The sequence below is a fragment of the Hippichthys cyanospilos genome, chromosome 9 (genome assembly GCF_059441005.1).
Source record: "Hippichthys cyanospilos isolate Australia breed blue-spotted pipefish chromosome 9, RoL_Hcya_1.0, whole genome shotgun sequence".
Lineage (NCBI taxonomy): Eukaryota > Metazoa > Chordata > Actinopteri > Syngnathiformes > Syngnathidae > Hippichthys > Hippichthys cyanospilos.
The window spans coordinates 23,316,892-23,333,966 of NC_142377.1; the positions used below are offsets into that span (position 1 = coordinate 23,316,892).

The window sequence follows — 17,075 nt, forward strand, 5'->3', positions numbered from 1 at the left end:
TAATTAAGAAAAGGAAAATGCATTTCGTCCAAAGATGATTCGTTTTGTTAAGACTTCATTCTTATTTTAAACGGTGCTATTTCTAAATAATTTTAGGTGTGTCCTGATTCGATCCCGATAATGGATATCGGTCCAATAGTATGGGATAATGTCAGTTTACATCCCAAACCTCCCATACAGGCAGTCCGTTCCTGCTCTTCTATCATGCTGTGATTTTTTTTCTTCATAGCACCAGTTGCTGACTTACTAAGTATCACTTGTCTTTTCGCGCGGTGTGAAACTAAATAACAAAATAAAGCATGTATCGTTCCTGCGGATATCGTAACTGAACGATTATGGTATCTGACATCACTTAAGACTGCAATAGCGGTATCGTACCGGAGGTGAAAAAGTCATATCTGGACGGGGGTATTTTTTTTTTCATACTTAATTTAACCCGACGAGAAGTTATCTTAAACGCGTGTGATGCGTTTGCGTGGTGAATATACGCTGGAGCGCCGGCAGGCCGGCCGGTTCGTGTGTTTATTCTTGTGATTTAAAGAGCGTCACTTCGCCCGCCTAATTTGGTGCAAGTATCTGTGTAGCGTGTTGGAAGTTTGTATGCGTGCGCGGGACTGTTTCTTTTCGCTTACGCATGTGTCGGCGTGTTGGCATTGATCTGTGCGAATGCGTAGAGAGTTTGGGTGCGTCTGAGCGAGTGAGTGGCGTTTATTTTGCTTCGCCTTCTTGTGTTGGTGCCTTCTGTCGCACACGTTTACTCGTTCAATAAGGAAGTTGGCAGAAGGGGACGTTAAATAAGACGCGTCGCAAGAAGCGGTTACGTGAGCTCGGGCTGCCGGTCCCCAAGCCAAACGCATCCGCGATCCTCACGCCGCACCTGAACGCACCAATCCCGGAGGCGTTTCTGCTCCGCTCACCAGACGAATGGCGTCGCGTATATTCGGGGCGATGTGATCCCCGGCCAACGGGAAGCCAGAATTCGCCCTCCAAGCACCGCCCCCAACCCCCGGGAGCTCAGCGGGAGCGTCTGCCCGTATAAAATGTCCCGCGACATGTTGGGGGTCCTCCTCTCCGCCTCTTCTCATCGGCCGGGCCGTTAGCATTTCGCCCAGCAGAGCTTCCTCCAGCGCGCCTACTTGCGACAATGTCCGAGAAACTCCCATTCAAAGTCGGTCAGTGTCTGTCGTTAGTTGAACTTTGTCCAGCCCTCCTCTTGGAATCCACTTTTGATCGCGTGTACCGTGTGCGGCTGCGCCGGCCGGCTAGTTAGCTCGCTAGCAGATGCGAGCGCCACGGAAGATGTTTTGGCTTCGAAACCGGATTTATTCGTCGTCACATTCTCGTTCTTCTCTCCGCGAAAACGTTAAGGTGGCGTGCGTGAGTTGAGCTCGTTTTAGAGTCTTTGCTTATTTTATCTTTAACGAAAGGCTACTTGGACCGTTTCGCAGCGTGAAAATAATTTTGACAAAAAAAGGTCAAGTTGAAGCGACGAGCTGCGTTGGGATTCGGATGTTGTAGTTTGCAAAGACGGCTAAGACCCGCAAAGACCCGCAAAGACCCGCGCGTCGAATAATCGTGAACGTCACTTCCCACAATGCAAAGTGGAACGCTCGTGGCGGCGTGATTGACAGCGGCAGATCTTGTGCCACACGTGCACAGTACGAAATACGTATGATGTACGGCAAAGTAAAAAAGTGTAAACCATAGTTTAACGAATGTATCCATTGCTAAAAGTTAAATTTCCCCCAAAATAAATGTAACAATCGCAACATATGTTATGTTAATACATTCGATTCGAGCGATTTGTAAACGAGTGGAGAGTTTTCTTTACTGTCCTTTCATTGGCATGAATCGAAATCTGATTAGATTTGCAGCTTCTGGGCTTTTTTTCCCACCTCCATTCACATCTAGTGTCATCCAAAATTGTGTCAAGTAAGGTAAAAGGCGCATATTGCCTAACAGCATGCGGTCAGATAAGCGCATTGGGGCCAAAGTCTGAAAAATTGTCAAAAGTCAACTTTATTCCGCGGGTCCGTCCGTCCGGCTCGTGATTGATTTACCTCTGGTCAATCTGTCACTTGATGTTCTCTAGACCTTGAGAAATGGTCTTGACTAACAGAATAATCATTGACTTACTGGTGACGCAGCATCAGCAACTCGGGCTTCTGTATTTTTATTTTATTTATTTTTTTCCTCAAGAACGTGCTCTCACTGGCCAGGGGTTGAACTGTTAGGTTCAAGCGGCCGAGAACGTTCAATAAACAACAGAAGGAAGACAAGGGCCTTTTACTCGCGAGGAGAGGGGACGGGAACCTTCGCTTTCCGAAAGGTCCTTCCAGTCTGTTTACAGATCCTTTCCGCTCCTTTTTTCATTTGGGTCGGCCGTAGGAATGAAAGTCATTGCTGTCGTTGTTTTTGTTTTTTTAAGAATCACACTTTGTTTTTGTTTTTTGCACCCGTGTAGAATCACACTTTTTTTTTGCACCCGTGTCAGAACGGTGTTTATGGGAAATTCATTTTACTGTATTGTTTTGACATTTACAATTTTAAGGTATAGAAAAGTACACAGAGATCTTTTTTTTTTTTTTTTCTTTTATCCTTAGCTGACATCAGCCTGGCCGAGTGGGGGCGCAAGGCCATCGACATCGCCGAGAACGAAATGCCGGGCCTGATGAAGATGAGGGAGCTGTACGGCCCCAGCAAGCCCCTGAAGGGCGCCCGCATCGCCGGATGTCTGCACATGACGCTGCAGACGGCCGTGCTCATCGAGACGCTGACCGCGCTCGGCGCCGAGGTCGGCGCTCGCCCGGGAACCGCGCTCAAGTGTTTGCGCGCGCGCTCCCGGCGGCCCGGTCCTCGGGCCGGGGTGTCCGCTTCGAGTCGCCCCTCGAGGCGTTGCGGTCATAAGGCGGCGCGCGGCGAAGGCGCTCGCTCGTCGACCGCGCGATGACGGCTCGGCGTTTTCTCGAGCGCCGGCGTACGCCTCGCGGCCTGTACACGCTTCCTTTTGGGTTTATTTTCTTCTACTCCTGCTTGCTATTTTTTTCATCGAAGCGCTCGGGGAAAGTCAGTCCTCACAATGGGAACGTCACGATGATTTTTTTTCTTCTCCCAACAGGTTCAGTGGTCCAGCTGCAACATTTTTTCCACTCAGGACCACGCCGCAGCTGCCATCGCCAAATCCGGCGTCCCGGGTAACCTCGAAAACCTTTCCTACTTTTCCCCCCGCTCGATGGGGGATTTGCGAGACAAGAGACTGTTGAGCGTAACCTCCAGATAAATGCGGCTTTTCCACCACCGCCGCTGACCCCCGCTCCTTTGGCAGTGTACGCGTGGAAGGGCGAGACGGACGAGGAATACATGTGGTGCATCGAGCAGACCATCTACTTCAAAGACGGACAGGCGCTCAACATGATCCTGGATGACGGCGGGGACCTCACCAACCTGGTCCACAGCAAATACCCCAAGCTGCTCCAAGGTGAGTGCGCATCCTACTCCTCGACATCGGCATGACGCCATTCCTGGCCCTGATTTCGGCCCCGCTCGATTTCCAGATGCTCGCTCCCTATCTTGTCATCGGTATCGAATGGTTCGAAGCCTTGTGAAAGACGTTGCTTAGTTCACATTCAAATTTGTTATTCAAACAAACAAAAAAAAAAGGGTCCGCTTTGAGCCGGGCGCTTCTTAGTCCGTGCCCTAAAACGAGGAGGGGAAACTCGACTTGTTCTTGGAGCGATACGCCCTTTCTTCACCAGTAAAACTCCTCGACGAGAAAACCTAAGCCCATCCTCTTTCTTACCTCCCCCCGTTGCATCATGACATTTTTTTCCTCCGCGTTTGCCGAGCATTCGGATTCACTATAGGGAAAAGAAGCCTGCCGGTCTAGCTCGGTTCACGCCCCAAGCGTTTTTTGCCACCGTATTGAAAAGCGGCGCGCTTTTTCCCATCCGCGGCGCCGGCGTTTGTGGGTGGCTCGCGGGGCTCAATACGACAGTAGCCGGACGGAACGGAACGTTCTTCTGCGGCGCCCTTTCCATTTGTGCGTCGCGGAGAAGCGGATGCCCCCCGGGGCGGCGGCGTCACGAGACCGGGCCGTCCGCCCGCCCGCCGATCCCCGCTTGGCTCGCTCCGGTCTCGGCGCACCGAAGCCCTCCGGCGCTCGTCCCTCAGGCATCCGCGGCGTCTCGGAGGAGACCACCACGGGCGTCCACAACCTGTACAAGATGATGAAGAAGGGAGAGCTCAAAGTGCCCGCCATCAACGTCAACGACTCGGTCACCAAGGTGGCGGCGACCGCCGGCGACGCCCCTTCCTCGGGAAGGGCCGCCAAAAGTAACAGCCGGGCCGGCGCTCTCGCCCCAGAGCAAGTTTGACAACCTGTACGGCTGCCGCGAGAGCCTCATCGACGGCATCAAGCGGGCCACCGACGTGATGATCGCCGGCAAGGTGGCGGTGGTGGCGGGCTACGGCGACGTGGGCAAAGGCTGCGTGCAGGCGCTGCGGGCCTTCGGCGCCCGCGTCATCGTCACGGAGATCGACCCCATCAACGCCCTGCAGGCCGCCATGGAGGGTGAGCGCCTTCCCTTCCGGCCCCGCCCGGCCCGGCCCGGCCCGGCCCGGCCGGCCGGCGCTCCTCTCGGGAAAGCGCAAAGTTTTCGTGCCCGCCAGGCTACGAGGTGACCACCATGGACGAAGCCTGCCGGGAAGGCAACATCTTCGTCACCACCACCGGCTGCGAGGACATCATCCAGGGACGGTACGTGGCTCCCCTTTACCCCGTTAAATCGAGGCGGCGAAGGAGCCGCGACCTCCAGGCCGCGGGAGCCTTCGCCGCTATCCGTTTGGCCGGCCGACCCGGCGACACCAAAAACGTCCGCGTACCGAATTGCCTAAACGGCATGGATTAAAGAAACGCGCGACATCCGCCGTTTGGTTTTGTTTTCTTCTTTTTCCGTCCTTCCCGCCGCGACCGCAGCCGCGTTTTTGCTGATTTCTATCTTTTGGGCGCAGCCACTTCGAGAGCATGAAGGACGACGCCATCGTGTGCAACATCGGACATTTCGACTGCGAGATCGACATGAGCTGGCTCAACGACAACGCCGCCGAGAAGATCAACATCAAGCCGCAGGTCCGGCGCCACGTATTCTTTATCCCGAGTCCGGCGCTCCGCTAGCCGGGGCTCCGCTTCCCGCTTCGCCCCGGCTAACGTACCGACGCCGCTTTCGCGAGGCGGTCCAGGTGGGACGCCGGCGGCCTGGCGGAGTCGAGTCAAACGCGGTCAGGTCACGACGGGCCGGAAAGTCGAAAAGGAAACGCTTCGGGAGACGGCGAGCGGGAACTAAACAAACGCGCTTGACCATTGAACCTCAGACTTACTCCGCCGAGACCCGCGCTCGTTTAGCGTCGAGCGCCGGGAAGGGGCCCACGCCCTTTGAGTCGAAGCCCTAAAGTTGAGCCCGCCACTTTTGGTCATCGCTGTGAGGATTTTTCGTAGCGTTTGTTTTCAAGTGGGGGGGGCCCGGTCTCGACTTTTTCCTTTCTTTTTTTGGGCGCCGCAGGTGGACCGTTACCGGATGAAAAGCGGGCGGCACATCATCGTCCTGGCCGAGGGAAGGCTGGTGAATTTGGGCTGCGCCATGGGGCACCCCTCCTTCGTCATGAGCAACTCCTTCACCAATCAGGTGCGTCCGTCCCGCAACGTTCCTAGCACCCCGCAACAAGAGATTCAAAGATTATTCATTCGAATCCGTGGTAATATCAATTTCTAGCGCAGCGAAAACTCAAAGGTCAAATGTTGAGAAAAAGATTTTTAAAAAAAAAACAAGGTTTCACTGCCTCCGCTTTGCACAAATCTCCCCTTTGGATTTGAGCGGAACGGGCCGATAAGTTGACGACACGCCCTTTTCGGAAATGAGACGTTTGTGGTTTTTGCGCGCTAAGGTTCTGGCCCAGATGGAACTTTGGACCAACACCGCCAAGTACCCCGTGGGCGTCTACTTCCTGCCCAAAAAGGTTACGCCGCACCTCTCAGTCCGGCCTTCCTTCTTTCCTTTCCCCCGTGACCGCTTCGGTTTGTGTGCGTGGCAGTTGGACGAGCAGGTGGCGGCGGCCCACTTGGACAAGCTGGGCGTCAAGCTGACCAAGCTGACGGCCAAACAGGCCAAGTATTTGGGCCTCCCCGCCGAAGGACCCTTCAAGCCCGACCACTACCGCTACTGAACCCCGGGCCGTCCCGGACCCCGGGGCCGTCCCGGACCCCGGGGGCGTCCCGCCCTCACCTTGCCTTCCCCAAGCGGCGTTCCCCATCGAAATGACCGGGACGCTTTTCTCGGGGACCCCCGCTCGTCTTAAAGCTCATTTAACTCTGCCGGGCGCCTCCCGCTCAACAATGTGTCTGACTGCCGACTTTTTGTCAAGTTCTGCATCGGATTAAAAAAAACGTGTTGAGCGGTGTGTGTCTGTGCACTCGATCCTTTTGCAATGGCCTCGAAACACAAGGGCGAGCCCAAAGCGATGACGGCGCCTCCTCTGCCGACAGGTAGCGCTTGCGCGGAAGTGTAACTTGCATACGTTCGGGAAGTTACTTCTCCCCGCGACGCCCCCCTCCTTCCCCGCGCGCGGCCCTCTCAAACGTGGCTCTCTTCCTCCCGGTTTGGAATCGTCCTCAACAAATCGACTCGATGTTTGTTTAGCGGCCTCCGTGCAACGGTAGACTCGACGCAACGCGGACGATATCCGCTCGCTTTTGATCGCCGACCGTTCACAATGTAGGAAATGTGAACGGCGTTGTCTAACGCGCAACAAATATTAGCATTTGCGAACACGAGAAAAAAAAAACGCTCGGCCTCACGGACGCGCCTTGGTCCGCGTGGCGCCAACGCGTCACGGCGCCTTGGTCCGCGTGGCGCAAATCGCTATACATTATCAGAATGTTTCGCTACGTGTTTTTTTTTTTCTTTTTCATACACGCATTAGTTTCTCACCGAGCTGTGGACCGTTGTCTGGCCGGGAGCGCCCCCCGGCGGCGAGAAAGTAGTTCCGTACCTTTTGGACCTGTCCCATCCCATCTTTCGATTCTGTAGCCGTAAACGGAGTTGGTTCCCCGGTGCGATTGAACCCGTTTCCCATCTCGGCAGCTGTTTATCTTGTTACCCTCAGACCGGCGTTACAGAGCCCCCAAAGCCGGACAAGCAGATTTAGAGACAGTTTTAATCCTAGAGCTATTACTGCAATAAGTAATCACGGAATATAATCAAGTACTGCATTTTAAACCATACTCACTTTCCTCACTTGTGCAATAATGAGCATGATCTGAGCCATTCATCCATGTGCCAAACGTGTACTGCGTGCGAAAAAAAGCCTCAGACCACACTACCACTACATATGCTGCTGTTGTGTGTTGTTTGAAACATTGTATTTATAAAACCGTTATTTTACTCTTTTTGTTCTGTTTTTTAACGAAATGCACTAAGGAGTAGCACCCAAATTTCGTCGTATGCTATACAATGACAATAAAGGCGATTCTGATTCTGATTCTGATTCTGATTCTGATTCTGACAAGCGGCCGGGGGGCAGTAGCGTCGCCAAATTCCGTCCCATCGGGAAGAAGGTCCGCCCGTCCAACCTCCGGATGAAGCCGCGTACGCCAAAGCGGAGGCTCGGGCGTATCGCCGCTTTGGCCGGAGGTTTTGGAAGATTGGCTTTTGATGGCGAGCGGGGCAAACCGGAGACGTTCACCGGCGAGAACCTCGAGGGCCTGCGTCGCAGACGTTTTGGAAAGAAAAAAAGGAGAAAGGGCGGGAGAAAGGACGGGAGGAGAGGATTCCACCGTCCCCTTCCAGCGCTCCGGCATCTTTACGGCAACGATGGAGCGCTGGCGGGACGGCGTCGTGGTGCTCGGAGACTTTGTCGGCGGGAGCTTTTTCCCTCCCTCGCATTTTCCGAGAACGTCCGTCAGAGTTCTGGCAAATTTGCAGCTTTGAATCTCGGCCTCTCGCCGGGCTTCGTTTGAATCATTTTTTCGGGGAGCTTTCTCTTTTCCAAATCTCGACCGACCTCTGTGGATTGCTGCACTTTTTGCTGTTATCCTCGAGAAGTTTCCCTTTTTGCTTGCGAATGTTAGGTGCGCCCCGCAGGCGTCAAATTTGAGCCCGTGTCGGGCTCATTTACTGCCATTCAAAATAGCGAGTATTGTCATTTTCGGACGTATTGAAAACCCGTGTTTTATCATGCAAAATTTGCACGATGTTTTTTTTAACGGCAACGTCATGCAGGCGGGTCGTCTGCTCCTGCTCCTCCGCACCCCGCTGCTCGAGACACTTTCACTTGCGGTTCATCCTTCAGGGCCGTTACGAAATATGAAAAACACAACATAGGACATACATTTGCCCTGTTTGTTCTTTGGAAAGAAAACTTTGCATGTCGTGGCCGTTACCCCATTTCCTTCTACTGTGCTTAAACAGGTTTTGACGGTAGCAGGGTTGCGTGAAGGTTGCGAACAATTATTTGAAAGGGGGCAGTGAAAGACCAACATCTTTTGCGAGGGACCTTTCTATCCCCCCCAATCTAGAACCCCGAAAGTCAAACTTTATTTGTCGGCGCCTCACCTTCCTTTTGTAACGTTGTTACCGAACCGACTTGTTATCAAACCGAGATGACTTCCGGTCTAACCGTCGCAGCGATCTTCAAAATAAACCTAAGTCGCCTGCTCAAGCGTCCCAGTCGCTCCGCTTCCCTCCATTGCGGACGTTTATACCGGAAACGCCGCAAGGAAACACAAGTGACAACTTTTCGCCAACCAAACGAGAGAGGGAAGATGGCGGCGTTACGAGTCGCGGTGCTCTCGGGCGCCGAGAGAACGCTCCTGTGCTCGCGGAAAACCATCACGACGCCTAAGGTAGATTAGCCGGACGCGGAGCATTTCGTTACCCAATGTCGCCTCGCCGGTTCGGACGCCGCGGCCGGCCACGAGCTAATGCTAACGCTAACGCGGATAGCAGCCGGCTGCTTGAGACAAGGTCATCCGCGTCACGACGTCGCATGCGTACTTCCAGCAAACCGGTTGTTTTGGCCCAGTGGCGTGATTGCCACAACGTTTTAAACATCTGCCAAAGTCCAACGCTTTGAAAACGCGTGCTTCCACGCCGACGCCACACCGGCGTTGCGCTTCCGCTGGCTCCCGATTCCAGACTCGGGTCGTTTGCTTCCCGGCAGCAGATTCGTCACAAGCCACATGCCAATGTTGTTGCGGACGCTTTACAAGAAGTTCTTAGAACAAGAGTCGTCGTAAATCTAAACTATGGGTGCAAAACATAGGGCCCGCGGGCCGGGTCTGCCCCGAAACGGGTTTAATTCGATCCGCGAGATGATCTTGTCAACAAATAAAGTGGAAAAATGGACCTCGCTTCGATAGGGGTACGCTTGAGAGCGGAGCCCGTTAGCTGCGACCAAGTCAATGGCTTCCACTTTTTCTTCCACGTCTTCTTGGGTTAGCGGGCACTTGAATTTGATCATTTATCTAAAAGGGAAGCTCTTAAAAGCCAAACCTCTCCGCCAAATTGGCGGCTCGACACTCGAATAGTTTGGGGGCCGACGGGTCGGGCCCCGATCGTGAAATGAAATGAGCGCGCGCGCGCGCTTTCGTAAGCTAGCGGCCTGACGTAGCGCCGGCCGGTTTTCCCTGCAGGCCAACATGTCCTTGGGCGGTCTGCCTCGCGGCCAGAAAGCGGCACTGAGCACGCTGGGCGTGGTTGGCGCGGGCGCCGCCGCCCTGGCCCTGGCGCTGCACCGTTCAGTCAAAGCCTCGGACCTGGAGCTCCACCCGCCCGCCTACCCCTGGAGTCACGGCGGGCCGCTGTCGTCCCTGGACCACGCCAGGTGGGGCCGCCCTCCTCTCACTTGCGATTGTTGTCTGAACATTTGGCAAATCTAAAAAAGATCCGACCAAGCGCCAAACTTTTTGCCTTTTTTCTATATCAACAATAACCCATGTATAAAAGGTGAAAGTGTTTGACTTATTTTTCCCATACATATATATATATATTCCAAGGCGTTTTTTTTTTTTTCTTTTTTGGTGTTCAAAAAACAAAAAACAAACAGCTTTTCAGTGCTGCAGATTTTGCAGCCAGGAATATGCCGATATGATCCGCGTTGCATGAAATCAAACGCTCCCCTGATGCAAAATAAATGCTCTCCTGCTGCATTTAGGTCTTGGGTCGAGGCCTTTCGTCAACTACGAGCGTCACAACGCGTAGCGAGAACCTTGCATTATGGGAGTCAGGCTAAGCCGCTCAAAGTCATTGAAAGGCTCGGTGCTTTTGGTGTCTCAACGCAAAAAGTTCTGTTGCGCCTTGTTCTCCAGTCGCCTGCCGTCGAAAGGATTCATGCAAAAATCGGGGGAAACGCATGATATAAAACACCAGGTCCTCAATCTGTCCAAATGGACCATATTTCCAATTTTGAATGGCAGTAACTGAGCCCAACGTGGGCTGAATTTGACATCCGCAGGGTGTCCCTCTTCACCCCTCCTTTGCAAGGGACGGCATATTCAAAGTCAACACGTTTTGCCAATCTATGGAATGTTTTGCTCTTCTTCAGTGGACCTAAAATTCGTCAACATTTTTAGCTCACAATGTTAAATATTTAAGAGTTATTAAAGTATTGCTCACCAATTGTCCAGTCAAATGGAAAAAAAAAAGGTGTTTTTTTTCAATGTATACGTCTTGCAGCCTATTTTGCTAAACTCCTTTGTCACCAAAAGAACACAAATGCATTTGGGTGGGAAATATCGAAAGGCGTCGCCGAAATATGATTGTGGACATGTCCCTCGCCGTCTTGTCAGCGTCCGGCGCGGCTACCAGGTGTACAAGCAGGTGTGCTCGGCCTGCCACAGCATGGAGTACCTGGCCTTCCGCAACCTGGTGGGAGTGTCGCACACCGAGGACGAGGTCAAGGCCATCGCGGAGGAGGTCAGACGCCGCGCTTTCGGCTCGCGTTCTCACCCTTTACCGCTGGATGGCCTTGGGCTGCCCCCGCCCGCTTTCCGCTGCGCAAACGTAGCTCCTCAACCGTACCGAGGTTTTCGGTCGGCCCGTTTGTAGTTTTGTTTTTCAGCCCCGAAAACGCTCCCGATGTTGTTGGTTAGCGCGGGGGCGTCAGTCATTTTAGCTCGGGGGCCGCATAGAGAAAACGCTGTTCTCGGGCGGGCCGGTCAGCTCAAATTCACGCTATAGAACTTCAAAACGGTCAGTGGCAAGTATATGTAGATTTTGACTTTGCCTGGTAGGAATTCGTGGCAAAAAGCGGGGCGGACCAAATAGGTTTTTCCCGACGCGGATGCGCTCGCCGCCGTAGCCGTTTCCGCACTCCCGCCCCCCAGGTGGAGGTGGTGGACGGGCCCGACGAGACGGGCGAGATGTTCACCCGGCCCGGCAAGCTGTCCGACTACTTCCCCAAGCCCTACGCCAACCCGGAGGCGGCCCGCGCGGCCAACAACGGAGCCCTGCCGCCCGACCTCAGTTACATCGTCAACGCCAGGTACGCTCCATGGAGGGAGAGCTTCCACGCGCGTCGACGGGCGGCCAAAGAACCGACGGGAACGACGGTCGCCCGAGCCCCCGTCGTTGCTCCCATCGAGCTCCCATCCCCCCCCCCCCCCCCCCCCTTTTTTTCTCATTCCACCAAGTCAAAACACTTTTGCATAGCTTTTATGTTTTTGCACGACGCAGAAAGGCAGTAGAAACACTAGCCCGTTTACGTAGGCGTGGCCCCGAGCCGACGCGAGCGCTTTGGTTTTGCTCGGCGGCGACCCGCTCAAACAACAAATAGCGTTCTTTTGCCAACTCTCGCAGGCACGGCGGCGAGGACTACGTCTTCAGCCTGCTGACGGGCTACTGCGAGCCCCCCGCCGGCGTGGCTGTGAGGGAGGGGCTCTACTACAACCCCTACTTCCCCGGACAGGCCATCGGCATGGCGCCGCCCATCTACAACGAGATTCTGGAGTACGACGACGGTAAGGGCGGCGCGAGGCCGGCTCGGGAGGGAGGGGGGAAAAAGCAAGGTCGGCAAACGAGGAGCGCGCCTTTCCGCAGGGACCCCCGCCACCATGAGCCAGGTGGCCAAGGACGTGTGCACCTTCCTGAGATGGGCGGCCGAGCCCGAGCACGACCAGCGCAAGCGCATGGGACTCAAGGTCAAAGGCGCCGACGGCGCGCGGCGCGGCGCGGCGCGGACGAGCCGCAATTTGCAACCTTTGTCCTTTGCCCCGCAGCTGCTGATGGGCTCGGCCATCCTGGTGCCGCTCCTCTACTACTTGAAACGACACCGCTGGTCCGTACTCAAGAGCAGGAAGATCGCTTACAGGCCGCCCAAATAAGGGCGGGGCGTCTTTACATGTTTATTAGCAAACACAACAGGTAACACATTTGGTGCCCGGTCAACAACGTCTGATGGTTATTTTTTTCTTTGGAGGATCGTGACTTGCTCTACTGTACAAAATAAATTATACGCGTCCCGTAAAATGTTCTGGTCCCCCTCGTCCAGTTCGGATTCGTTCGCGCGGTCGATACATTTTCTACAGCTGCGTGGTGCGTGAGCTCTCGCAAAGGAGTGGGCGTGCCGCACTCAAAAGGGGGCAAATAAACACGCTCACGGAAACGGATCGTTTGTGACCAAACGGTCCGCGGAAATTGTAGCGTGACTCGTAAAAAAAACAAACCAAAAAAACTTCGTTGCCAGAACACCACAGTAGCAAAAGGAATCCCGGCGGCCTTAATGTTCCTTCTCGTTCCGAGAAGGGGAAAGACCGCCGGTCACGTCCTCCCCCACCCGCCCAAATTGTTTATTTGAGCACCAGCGTGGCCTCGGAACCGTCTTTCCTCTTGGGGTAGAGCCCGTGGACCAGGTGGTGCTCTCGCCTCAAGAAGGCGTAGAAGTAGTCCGACACCATCAGGATCTGAAGGGACCGGAGGAAAAAGATCAGCCGAGAGGAAGCGAGGACCGCCCGTTTGGGGAGCCGCGCCATTTCCGTCCGCGAGGCCCCAGCGCCGACGGCGGGTGGCGCGAGGAGCAAAAACAAAGACCTGAGCGATGTTGAAGAGCACGGTGTTGGCATAGTAGAAGTTGGCGTTGGCGCTGCCCGCGTAAATCCACAAGTGCCACAGGACCGGGAAGAGCGCCGAGCACGTCAGGAGCGCGCAGGACGTGGCGAAGGTGCTGCGAAGGACTGCAAAGCGCAACGGGCCGTAAGTCGGGATCGGGGACGGGGGCGGCCCGGACTCACATCTGCCGAGGTGACTCCAAACGGGGAGGAAGGCCATGTAGAGCGCCGCGTCCCCCACCGTGGGGTACGACTTGAAGATGGAGATGACGGCCAGCTGCAGGAAGATGAGGAAGACGGGATGGTCCCTGGAACACACGAGACGCTCGGCGGTCCGTCGCCCCGCCCGATTCCCGCCGGCGACGCCCACTCACTTGAGCTTGACGGACATGGGGACGGCGTAGATGAAGACGTTGGTCTGGAAGACGTAGAGGAAGAAGAGGCGGAAGTGTTTGAACATCTCGGCGAAGAAGTACCAGAAGATGCCGACGTTGGGCGTCAGGTCGGGAACCGAGAGGCTGAAGGCGAAAAGCGGAGGGGCCTCCGATACGGGCCGGCGCTCCCTCGAGATCCCGGGCGCGGGAAGGTGTGGCGGCGGCTCACATGAAGCCGTAGACGGACGGCAGGAAGTCCCAGGAGCCCAGCAGGAAGAAGGACAGGCCCACCGTGACCAAGAGGCTGCCCAGGTACATGAAGGCGTACTGGGCCACGAACCACCAGAAACTCGGCCGGCGGGCGTTGACCGGGACGAACTGGCGCTGCGCACGCACACGCGGAGGCCCTATATCCGGCGCCTAGGCGCAAAGCGCGGGCGTGTCGGACGTTCCCGACCGTCCTCGGGCGCCTACCTGCATGAGGTAGAGCAAAGCGCCGGCGCAGAGGGCCAGGGGGTAGAAGCTCTGGTAGGTGGCCAGGGCCAAGAAGATGGCGCTCAGCAAGACGTTTCCTGCACGCGAGCCGAGGGGTGAGGCCTGCCGGCCGGGGGGCCGGGGTCGGGGTCGGGGTCGCCGCCGCTCACCTTTGACCGTGGCCAGGATGAAGAGCGCCACCAGCGCGTTGTTCAGGACGCAGGTGGACTTGGCCACGCAGGACAGCACGCTAAAGGGATTCAGGAGGTAGCTGCCAGACACGGGGGCGCGCCCGTCAGGGAGGCTCACGGGACCCGGCGCCCTGACAGTTTCAAACTCGGGGCCGTTCCAAAGTCACGCTAAACGGCGAAAATCGCCGCCCGCCCGCCCGCCCGAGGCCTCCGCGACGGTTCCAAAGGTGCGCTCGGCCCGGGTCGCGACTACCCGTTGATCCCGGGCTACTCCAACGCGGTGACGCGCCGAGGTTCCCGAGCGCCCGCCGCCGGTCCCCCGCCTCGGCGAGTAACCCTTTTCGGAACGGGCGGGATCCAATCGAGCCGACGGCTAGCCCGACCCGTCTTTGTAATCGAGGCGACCCGCGGCGAGGAACTGGCTCGGGCGGTACCGGCGTGGCGGCTTTAGTTGCTGGCGGGCGGGCGCCCGAACAATCGAGCGCGTTCGAGATCGAGCGACGGAAATCGAGCTCGGGTCGGATTTGACGGAACGAAGCAAAGGTTGCCGCGGCACGGGTTCAAAATAACAAAGCCAACCGTCAAAAGTGAGATCCCGTCCGTCCACAATGGCGTGTAAAGTTTCAAATGGGTCATCCTCCTCGGAATGATTCCCGGTAAATCTTCAAAACGCCAGGCGTCCAGATGGACCGTTTATTTTCGGCCGCGCGGTCCAGCTCTATCGGATTTTCTTTTTGCGCCGGCTACTCACAACATGGCCACCTTGAGCGGGACGTAGTGCATCTCTTTGGGGCTCCGCACCAGCCGGTGGCAGTCGGCGGGGTAGCGCTCGGCTTCCAGGGCGTATTTCTGCTTCCTGAACTGCAAAGGGTGCGGGGGGGGGGGGGGACAGGACGGGACGGCGGTCAGCGAGCGCCGCGGGCGGGCGGGAGGCTCGGGCTGCCTCACCACTTGCTTGTTGTAGTCCTGCACGGCGTAGTAGAGCGCCGCCGCCGCCATCACGTCGGCCAGCTGCGGAGCGGAGGCAGAGACGGCATTGGCGCCGGCCCGCTTGCGGCGGGCTCCTTCCGCCGCAAGTGACCTTCACCCGCTGACGGGGGCGGAGCCACGCCGACCGAACCCCCCAAATTTTTGGTGGCGTTTTCTCTGGGCACGACCCCCCCAAACTAGCCGGATGGGCAATTGAGAGCGGAATTTGTTGAGAGCGTCCCCGCGAGCCCGCTTGAGAACAAGCGCTTAAGAAAAGGGACGGACGGCCCCTTCCCCAGATGGTAGCCGCGCCCTTTTTGTCCGGGTTCCACAAAGCCCCGCCGCAAACGAGAGCAAACTGATTTTGCGTTGCGCGGCATTTCGATATCGCCGCTACGATAACGGCGAGGCGGAGCCATGCGCAAGGTGTCGTCGCCGCCTGGGTGAAATCTCAGCTCCCCGACGCTTTCCCTTTCACGATTTTAGGATCCAAAGACCAGACAATATACCGCACGCGGGTTAAGAAGGCTCGACTTACAACGAAAGTCAGTTCTGCGTAGTCCACCAGGAAGTGGAAAAGGTAGATGATGAGAGGGGTCTAAAAAGGACAGAAAAAGACAGGTATCCAGAAAAGCCGCCGCCGCGCAGCGTGCGCGGGTGCCCTCTCACCCCGTGGAACACATCTCCCGCGTACGGCGACACTCCCAAATCCAGCAGCGCCAAACTTTCAATCACTGCAAGCCGACAAACAAACGCAGCATTGTAGATTCTTTTCGATCGACGCGTGCACAAATGTTCCGTTTTTCTTTCAAAGAGAAACCTTTTCCCTTTGGACTACTTATAGTTTTAGCTCCCGACTTTGGAAGCGCCGCCCTTTATTGGCCGTTTCTATCGTCTACTTCATTCATTGCTCTATTGCGCAGGTGTCGAACTGCAGTCCTCGAGGGCCGGTATGTTTTCAAACCTTTTCCCTCAAAAACACCCGATTCAAACGATTGGGATCATTTTGAAGCTGCCGCGGCGCTTCCTGAGAAGCTTGTCGTTTGAAAACCGGAAGACACGCCGGAGACCGGCCCTGGAGGACAGGACTTCAACAGCTACGCTCGATTGGATGGGATCTACGTCTGCTCGGAATCAGAATTTCATTGTGTCCTATTGCGACGACAAAACGTTGGAATCTGGCAAATGCGGATTCGTGACATGACGGTGGACAGAAATGGCCAGCGTTGAGCCCGGACGGCTTCAAAACCCGTCGCCGTCGCCGCCGCCCCGGTGCTCGAAACAAGGCATTCTTCTTTCTTTCAACTCGGAAATGACTAATTGTCCGTCCGAGCAAAATGAAATTTGGGGTTTCAAATTCCACGAAGCTGCTTACATGGGGGGGTTTAGTGAAGACGGGCTATTTTGCCACAAGGCGTAAGCGGAAAATGAAAATGAAAGTTAACACTTCAACGCCGCTTTACGAAGTCTCCTTTTCATGCCAGTTTTGGTCGGCTTTGGGGGCGAGCTGCTTTTCAAAGCCAGTAGCCTACGGCCGGGGCTTCAATCTGACATCTCGGCCCCGAAAACAGGTCCGAGAGGCCGCCGCACTCACCTCTTTTCCAGGCGGTTAACGGGGACGCCACCTCCACCCTCTCGGCGATCGAATGTGCCAAATCGGAGTTAAAAAGAGCCGCGCGGATCGTGACGGCCACGATCAGCAGCAGAGTCAACGGAGCCGCCATCTTGACAGTTCAGCCTAAACGCGGGGCACGCTGGGAAACGAAGTCTCCCGGCCGACAATCCGGCCAAATACTAATTGAAAACATTCACGACGAAGACGCGTTTTTACCTTTACATTTACCTTAAAAGACCAATTTTATTTCCCAAAGTATTTTTAATTGAACTTAAGGACACATAAACCGCTGGCGAAATGTCGGAACCAATGCGCGAGCGCAGCCATCGGTTTCCGGGGGACATTTTATGCGCATG

The 17,075-nt window shown here is 55.6% G+C and overlaps 3 protein-coding genes across 5 annotated transcripts; 2 read left to right on the forward strand and 1 right to left on the reverse strand.

Annotated features, from left to right (window-relative positions):
- The first annotated feature begins 1,003 nt into the window (after window positions 1-1,003).
- On the forward strand, window positions 1,004-6,453 carry ahcy (adenosylhomocysteinase). Its single transcript, XM_088422583.1, has 11 exons — window positions 1,004-1,172; window positions 2,604-2,794; window positions 3,119-3,194; window positions 3,326-3,478; window positions 4,171-4,283; window positions 4,363-4,570; window positions 4,669-4,756; window positions 5,011-5,128; window positions 5,559-5,681; window positions 5,941-6,012; window positions 6,088-6,453. Exons 1-11 carry the CDS (start codon window positions 1,145-1,147, stop codon window positions 6,217-6,219), a joined length of 1,302 nt encoding a protein of 433 aa, XP_088278709.1. The 5' UTR covers window positions 1,004-1,144; the 3' UTR covers window positions 6,220-6,453.
- A 2,282-nt stretch (window positions 6,454-8,735) lies between these two features.
- Window positions 8,736-12,518, forward strand: cyc1 (cytochrome c-1). Its single transcript, XM_088422584.1, has 7 exons — window positions 8,736-8,896; window positions 9,686-9,876; window positions 10,841-10,967; window positions 11,378-11,535; window positions 11,850-12,010; window positions 12,090-12,190; window positions 12,269-12,518. The coding sequence occupies exons 1-7, from the start codon at window positions 8,816-8,818 to the stop codon at window positions 12,371-12,373; spliced, it is 924 nt and encodes a 307-aa protein (XP_088278710.1). The 5' UTR covers window positions 8,736-8,815; the 3' UTR covers window positions 12,374-12,518.
- On the reverse strand, window positions 12,355-16,862 carry pigu (phosphatidylinositol glycan anchor biosynthesis, class U). Of its 3 annotated transcripts, none has more exons than XM_088422581.1 (12): window positions 16,699-16,862; window positions 15,774-15,838; window positions 15,643-15,702; window positions 15,084-15,146; window positions 14,887-14,996; window positions 14,115-14,215; window positions 13,945-14,042; window positions 13,700-13,854; window positions 13,471-13,514; window positions 13,280-13,373; window positions 13,080-13,222; window positions 12,355-12,952 (listed from the first exon to the last, which is right to left on the reverse strand). In XM_088422581.1, the coding sequence occupies exons 1-12, from the start codon at window positions 16,826-16,828 to the stop codon at window positions 12,810-12,812; spliced, it is 1,206 nt and encodes a 401-aa protein (XP_088278707.1). In that variant the 5' UTR covers window positions 16,829-16,862; the 3' UTR covers window positions 12,355-12,809. The 3 variants fall into 3 exon arrangements, 2 of the variants coding, with proteins under 2 accessions (XP_088278707.1, XP_088278706.1); XM_088422580.1 differs by having other exon boundaries at window positions 13,280-13,404; window positions 13,471-13,614; XR_015866532.1 differs by having other exon boundaries at window positions 12,806-12,952; window positions 13,471-13,614.
- Between the last annotated feature and the right edge of the window lie 213 nt (window positions 16,863-17,075).

Bases quoted from the DNA above. Each gene is read 5' to 3' on its own strand.
- pigu (XM_088422580.1), bottom strand. From the start codon at position 16,828: ATGGCGGCTCCGTTGACTCTGCTGCTGATCGTGGCCGTCACGATCCGC. The intron at 15,147-15,642 runs GTAAGTCGAGCC...TCCGCTCCGCAG, and splicing joins ACGCAGAACTGACTTTCGTT to CTGGCCGACGTGATGGCGGC. The intron at 14,043-14,114 runs GTGAGCGGCGGC...GCTCGCGTGCAG, and splicing joins CATCCTGGCCACGGTCAAAG to GAAACGTCTTGCTGAGCGCC.
- cyc1 (XM_088422584.1), top strand. From the start codon at position 8,816: ATGGCGGCGTTACGAGTCGCGGTGCTCTCGGGCGCCGAGAGAACGCTC. The intron at 11,536-11,849 runs GTACGCTCCATG...CAACTCTCGCAG, and splicing joins AGTTACATCGTCAACGCCAG to GCACGGCGGCGAGGACTACG. The intron at 12,011-12,089 runs GTAAGGGCGGCG...GCCTTTCCGCAG, and splicing joins GATTCTGGAGTACGACGACG to GGACCCCCGCCACCATGAGC.
- ahcy (XM_088422583.1), top strand. From the start codon at position 1,145: ATGTCCGAGAAACTCCCATTCAAAGTCG. The intron at 1,173-2,603 runs GTCAGTGTCTGT...TTTTATCCTTAG, and splicing joins GAAACTCCCATTCAAAGTCG to CTGACATCAGCCTGGCCGAG. The intron at 3,195-3,325 runs GTAACCTCGAAA...CTCCTTTGGCAG, and splicing joins CGCCAAATCCGGCGTCCCGG to TGTACGCGTGGAAGGGCGAG.